This window comes from Babylonia areolata, chromosome 22, assembly GCF_041734735.1.
Source record: "Babylonia areolata isolate BAREFJ2019XMU chromosome 22, ASM4173473v1, whole genome shotgun sequence".
NCBI classification, from domain to species: Eukaryota; Metazoa; Mollusca; class Gastropoda; order Neogastropoda; family Buccinidae; genus Babylonia; species Babylonia areolata.
The window spans coordinates 40,747,632-40,755,131 of record NC_134897.1 but is presented as its reverse complement, the minus strand read 5'-3'; the positions used below and the strand labels follow the sequence as shown (position 1 = coordinate 40,755,131).

Below are 7,500 nucleotides of genomic sequence, written 5' to 3'. Positions count from 1 at the left end.
AGAGAGGGGGGGAGACAGAGATAAAGGGAGACAGACAAACAGACAGACAGACAGACAAAGTTGGGGGCAAAGCAAGTGAGAGAGAGAGAGAGAGAGAGAGAGAGAGAGAGAGAGAGAGACAAGACAAGACAAGACAAGACAAATCCTTTATTTTACATCCAGTCCCCGTCCTGAATAGGGTCAACACAACACAATACTAAATAAAATGAAAGCATGATGTTAGTAGAGATACATAACAGAGGAGAGAAAAAAAATGTTTAAAACAACAACAACAACAACAACAACAACACACACACACACACACACACACACACACACACACACACACACACACACAAACACACGCACACACACACACACACACACACACACACACACACACACACACACACACATGGCATACAGGCACCAGCATGGTGTTAGTAATATGTATATAGAAAAAAATGAACAAAATGAAAGAAACAAACACACACAACACACACAGCACTCTCTTCCGAGAGAGAGAAAGAGAGAGACAGACCTAGACTCAGACACAGACACAGACACACACACAGACAGACAGATGAAAAAAGAGAACAAATGATGCGAGTGGAATTAGCATATATATATATATATATATATATATATATATATATATATATATATATATATATATATATATATATATATATATATATGCATTTTTCAAACATCAATCACCCAGCCCCAGGCAAAAGAGATCAGTGCATTTCCATTAACATAACGAGACACGAAATTCATAGAAAACATAACACACAGAGAGAGGGAGACACAGACAGACGGACAGACAGACAGACAGAGAGACAAAGGCCAGGAGAGAGAGAGAGAGAGAGAGAGAGAGAGAGAGAGAGAGAGAGAGAGAGAGAGAGAGAGAGGGAGAGACGCAGACGCAGATGATTTATTCATTAAGGCCATCGCCCCATATGAACGAGGGGCGATAACAAGTAATGCATACATTATCATAACTGGCAATAAGCGTTCAACTGCTTACACAATTAAACTATAGAAATTAGGACAATACCATTTCTCTTAACTTAAAAGCTTTATATAAGTACAATGCGAGATTTCTTATAACACCGCCGTCAGATGATGCCATCAATGGACAACATTTAAACAAACAAGGACGTTCATAATATTTCTTTGAAACAAATTTTACACGAATATTATGCAATACAGGACACTTCAGAACAAAATGAACTTCATCTTCCGTTGACTCTTTGCACAAAGGGCACAGGTTCTCTAAATGATTAACATTTTTATAGCGATATCTGTGCAAATTGATTTCAGAAATACCAAATCTAAATCGTGTTAATATGAATCGTAAGTGTTTGTCAATATTAAGCAAATGATAATTTTAACTAAATGTGTAGAAGTATAAGCTCTATAGAAACAAAATCGATCACTGGATTGGACATGACTTTTCCAGTTTTGCCATCTACAGTCTATTAAACGTTGACGAAAAGATTTTAAAAACATATTCTCATTACCGACTCCTTGATATTCCCATACATATCCAATTCCCAATTCACATAGACAAGTTCGTATATTATATATATATATATATATATCTTTTTCCTCTAACATCTAAATCATACAACATATTATAAGAGAAGGAGAGAGAGAGAGAGAAAGGGAGGGAAAGAGAGAGAGAGAGAGAGAGCTGGAGAGAGAGAGAGAGAGGGAGAGAGAGAGAGGAGACTGAGATAATTTATTCATTCGAGGCCACCGCCCCACATGAAAAAGGGGCAATAACAAACTTAGAGAGAGAGTGAGAGGGGGGAGACAGAGACAGAGGGAGAGAGATGAAGGTGGGTGGTAGAGATAATCGAGACAGAGACAGAAAGAGAGAAAGATACACAGAGAGCAAGACAAACACAAAGACACCAACACACAGATAAAGATGCAGACAGACAGACAGACAGACAGAGAGAAACACACACACACACACACACACACACACACACACACTCCCCACACTCTTATGTTTCTGTCTGTCTGTCTCTGTCTCTCTCTCTTACCCTCCCTACCACACACACACACACACACACACACAGAGAGAGAGAGAGAGAGAGAGAGAGAGAGAGAGAGAGAGAGAGAGAGACGGAATGATCATATCCCTTGCCGACCGCTCTATCAGGAACTTTTTCTTTTCATGGACAGTCAGAGAGAGAGAGAGAGAGAGAGAGAGAGAGAGAGAGAGAGAGAGAGAGAGGAGGGGAAAAAAAGTGAATAATGATGGAGATGGAGAAGGAAGGGAAAGTGCATTTTATTCCTGGGAAAGTGCACGATGGGGAATTCATCATTCTGATCAATCGTCTAGATCTCTATTTCATCCCGTGTGCGCTTGCGAGCGTACGTGCATGTGGAAAGACGTAGAGCAAAAGAACGAACGACCGAAGGGAAAAAAGTGAGAGAGAGAGAGAGAGAAAAAAAAAGTTACACAGACGCAGACAGCGATAGAGAGAGAGGGGGGTGGGGGTGGGGGGAGAGTTACATTGACGCAGACAGCGATAGAGAGAGAAAGAGGAAGCGAGAGAGAAAGAGAGTGTTGCATAGACGCAGACAGCAATAGAGAGATCGAGAGAGAGAGAGAGAGAGAGAGAGAGAGAGCAAGCGAGAGAGAGAGAGAGAGAGAGAGAGAGAGAGGAGAGAGAGAGAAGACAAAGCCAAAGACAAAGAGACAAACTGACCAGTAGACCAACTCACAGAGAGGCAGACAGAGGAACAGACATGGGGACAGACACACACGCACACACACTCTCTCTCTCTCGCTGTCTGCGACTATGCAATTCTCTCTCTCTCTCTCTCTCTCTTTCGCTCTCTCTCTTGAATTATTTTTATTGCTTTTTGCTGATGATATAATACTTCTATCTGATACAGTTGTGGGACTGCAAAATCAATTAAACATTCTAAAACAAGAAGCAGACAGGTTGTGTCTAACAGTTAATTTGGACAAAACAAATATAATTGTATTTCGAAAAGGTGGACATCTTTCGGTTCATGAAAAATGGCGATATGGAAATACGGAAGTAAAAGTGACTAATACCTACAAATATCTAGGATTGATTTTCACAACAAAGTTAAGTTTGAACACAGCATGGACCGAAATGTGCAGGAAGGGGAAAAAGGGGGTTGTTGAAATTATTAGAGCTATGCAAAAATTAAAGTCTATTGACCCTTCACTTTACTGGAAACTCTTTAACACACAGATAGAGCCGATGCTCACATATGCAGCAGAAATTTGGGGTATCTACGAGAATAAACAAATGGAAATCATTCATACATATGCAATAAAACGTTTTTTTGAAAATACCACTTCATTCATCTAATCAAGTAGCATATGGGGAAACGAGTAGATATCCACTGAAAATTCGTACAATAATTAAGTGCATAAAGTATTGATTAAAACTTGTTAAATTACCGTCGACAAGACTGTGTAAGCAGGCTTATGAAATGTTACTACAGCAGCATGAAGAAGGAAAGAAAAACTGGATAGACAATGTAAAAAATGTTCTAGTCAAAAATGGGTTTGGAATTGTATGGATTAGCCAAGGAGTAGGGAGTGATGTCGCATTTATTTCGGAATTTAAGGATCGTCTTATCAACATATATAAGCAAAACTGACATTCAGACATGGAAGAAAATGCAAGATATAATTGGTATTTTTCGTTCAAAAATATTTTCCAGTCGAAAAAATACATTTCTATAATTACAAATAAATGGCAACGGTGTCTCCGTTCTCGATTCCAATCCAGAAATGATTATACATTCTTTACATATCCGCTTGCATTAAGACATGATCTAGTAGCTATCCTTTCATCAAATAATGAAGACATCCTATTTTCACTCGCCAAATATATTGTAGTAGCATACAACATTCGAAGAAAAGGATTAACCGAACGATCGTTTTAACATGATAGAAACATAATGCGGAATAAAAATAAGATCCATAACTCAATTTAGATTGGTAAATAACGAAAATGAGGCTCAAAGATTGGTAAATAACCAAAAAGAGGCTCGGAGATTGGTAAATAACCAAAAAGAGGCTTGGCTGCAAAGTTGGATGGTCATATGTTCGAATTAATTACTAAGTATTATGCATGTGTAATATGGAATATGTTGTATTAATGTTGTGGGTGTGAATGTATGAGTGTTTATGTGTTTATGAATATGTACTTATTTGCTTGTTATTTCCCCTTATTTTTCGGTTTACTTTTTCTTTTCGTCGTTTACTAAAATAAGCTGAATAATCCCCCTTGGCACTAGAGCTGTAAAACGCTATTTGCCAACAAAAAAAATGTCATTGTCATTGTCTCTCTCTCTTCCCTAACCCCCACGCACACAGCGAGACAGACAGACACATACACACAAAGACAGACACAGACACAGATACAGACAGACGGACAGACAGACAGACAGACAGACACACACACACACACACACACACACACACACACACACTCCCCCCTAATGCCCACACACAGAGAGAAGGAGACAGACACATACACACAAAGACAGACACAGACACAGATGCAGACGCGCGCACGCGCACACACACACACACACACACACACACACACACACACACACACACACACACACACACACACACACACACATACACACACACAACATAAGAGACGGAAAGATTTTCCCTTGCTGATTGCTCAATCAGGAACATTTTTCTGTTCTTTTTTTTCCCCTTGACAGTCAGAGAGGGAGAAAAAGCGGAGAGTTTCAGTTTCAGTAGCTCAAGGAGGCGTCACTGCGTTCGGACAAATCCATATACGCTACACCACATCTGCCAAGCAGATGCCTGAACAGCAGCGTAACCCAACGCGTTTAGTCAGGCCTTCAGAAAAAAAAAAAAAAAAAAAAAAAAAAAAAAGCGGAGAGTGATGGAAAGGGGGAGGAGAGATAGGAGTAGCAACAAAAAAGTTGATGCAGTTCCAAGAAAATGTTTTGATCAATTTGGCTATGTTTCGTTTTCATCATCATCATCATCATCATCATCATCATCATCATCATCATCATCATCATGAATATCGTCGTCGTCGTCATCTCTCTTTGTGTGTGTGTGTGTGTGTGTGTGTGTGTGTGTGTGTGTGTGTGTGTGTGTGTGTGTGTGTGTGTGTGTGTGTGTGTGTGTGACTGTGTCTGTGTCTGTGTGTCTGTGTCTGTGTGTCTGTGTCTGTGTCTCTGTGTCCTTGTGTGTCTGTGTGTGACAGACAGACAGAGAGTGAGAGTGAGATCAAGACAGAAAGACAGACAGACAGACAGAGAGAATGCTGAAGAAGAAGAAGAAGTAGTAGTAGTAGTAGTAGTAGTAGTAGTAGTAGTAGTAGTAGTCAGTAGTAGAATATGTAGAAGCAGAATATGGTGGAAATGAATTCAGATGTGGAGACAGTCATCAAAGATAAGATATGCGAGACAAGGCCAAACATGGGATTGATAGAAAGGGCAAAGTCAGCACTAACAACAATAACAACATGATAACGTATACAGCGATGCCATTTTGTTTGTTTGTTTCCACGGGCGCAATAGCCGAGTGGTTAAAGCGTTGGACTTTCAGTCTGAGGGTCCCGGGTTCGAATCACGGTGACGGCGCCTGGTGGGTAAAGGGTGGAGATTTTTACGATCTCCCAGGTCAACATATGTGCAGACCTGCTAGTGCCTGAACCCCCTTCGTGTGTATATGCAAGCAGAAGATCAAATACGCACGTTAAAGATCCTGTAATCCATGTCAGCGTTCGGTGGGTTATGGAAACAAGAACATTCCTAGCATGCACACCCCCGAAAGCGGAGTATGGCTGCCTATATGACGGGGTGAAAACGGTCATACACGTAAAAGCCCACTCGTGTGCATACGAGTGAACGTGGGAGTTGCAGCCCACGATCGCAGAAGAAGAAGAAGAAGTTTGTTTGTTTCAGGCGGTGATAAAAAAACAACAAAAAAACTCAACAATGTCAGCACTAACAACAGCAATAACAACATGATGACATACACAGCGATGCTATTTTAGTTTGTTTGTTTGTTTCATGTGGCAATACAAAAAACAAAAAAACAATCAAAGTCAGCACTAACAACAACAATAACAACATAATGACATATGCAGCAATGATACTGCTGCTTGTTTTAGGTGAGTTTCTAGCGCATGTAAACGAAGACACAGACACAGACACACAGACATAGACAGACAGACAGACAGACAACAAAGACACAGACACACACACACACACACACACACACACACACACACACACACACACACACAATCACATGCACAAAAAGAGAGACAGAGGCAGTGGGAAAGAGTGATAGACAGAGAGAAAGAGACTCGGAGACAGAGGAAAGTCAAACCCACACACACACACACACACACACACACACACACACACACACACACACACACACACACACACACCAGTACCTGAGGGATGCTGGAGATGATGCTGAAGGCCCAGGAGAAGATGAGCATGACCTTGCCCCGCCGCGTGGCGTCGCTGATGGACAAAGGGTGCATGATCGCGAAGTAACGGTCCAGCGAGATGGTCACCAGGATGCAGGAGCTCAGGTAGAAGCCGAAGGCCCTGAAGAACATCATCAGGCGGCACATAGCGTCCCCGGCCAGCCAGGCCACCGTGGCGTGCCAGGCGATCTCCAAGGGCAGCATCATGAAAGTGACGAGGAGGTCCGCAATGGCCAGGTGCATGATGAACAGGTTGACGCGGGACTTGACGCCTCGGTTCCGGAAGAGGGTGATGAACACCGTCAGGTTCCCGCAGGCGGCCACAAGGAAGAGGCAGGCATAGGCGATGACGGACACCACACTGTCGTCGGTGAAGTACAGCTCTTTAGGGAGCGGCGGGAGGCTGTAGATGCAGCGGAGGCTGGAGCCGTTCAAGGAAGGCGGCAGGGAGGTGTTGAGCGGACACAGCACGTGCGTCCCGTTGTAGAAGTCCACCGGGCGACCCAGGAGCTGCTCCAGGGTGTCCGGCTTGAGGAAGGCCATGTGGTGGGGGTGGTGCAGGTCATGCAGGTCGTCGTGCAGGTCGTACAGCGCGCTGTAGTTGTCGTTGTCGAGGTTGTTGTTGTTGTGGTGGTGGTGGTGGTGGAGGTCACCGCCGCCGTGACCCAGCCCGCCCAGGTCGTCGCCGTTGTCGTCGTACATGTCTCCCGGATAGCCCATCTCCCCCTCCTCCTCTTCCGCCCCCATGGGCAAGGGAGGAGGGACGTGGGAAGGGGAGGGAGCAGGAGGAGAAGAAGGTGTGGAGGCGGGCATTGTCTGTCTTCTTCGTCTTTAGTGTCCGTTTTTGTTGGGCTGTTTTGTTGTTGTTGTTGTTGTTGTTGTTTTCGTTGTGTTGTGGTTTTCTGGTGTGTGGTTGTTGTGGTTTGTGTGCGTGTGTTTGTTTGTTTTCGCTCAGTGTAAAGGATGGTATGAAAACTAAAGTAGAAAACTGATAGCGAAAGCAATTTTTTTT

At 43.0% G+C, this 7,500-nt stretch overlaps 1 protein-coding gene across 3 annotated transcripts in view; it reads right to left on the bottom strand.

Annotated features, from left to right (window-relative positions):
• LOC143296983 (adipokinetic hormone/corazonin-related peptide receptor variant I-like) overlaps positions 1-7,500 on the bottom strand; it is an 81,225-nt gene that overhangs the window by 71,243 nt on the left and 2,482 nt on the right. For all 3 annotated transcript variants that reach the window (XM_076609076.1, XM_076609075.1, XM_076609077.1), the window contains exon 1: positions 6,450-7,500. This exon is cut by the window's right edge. In XM_076609076.1, coding sequence (XP_076465191.1) covers positions 6,450-7,301 — 852 coding nt within the window. In that variant the 5' untranslated portion in view covers positions 7,302-7,500. The remainder of the gene's footprint in view (positions 1-6,449) is intronic.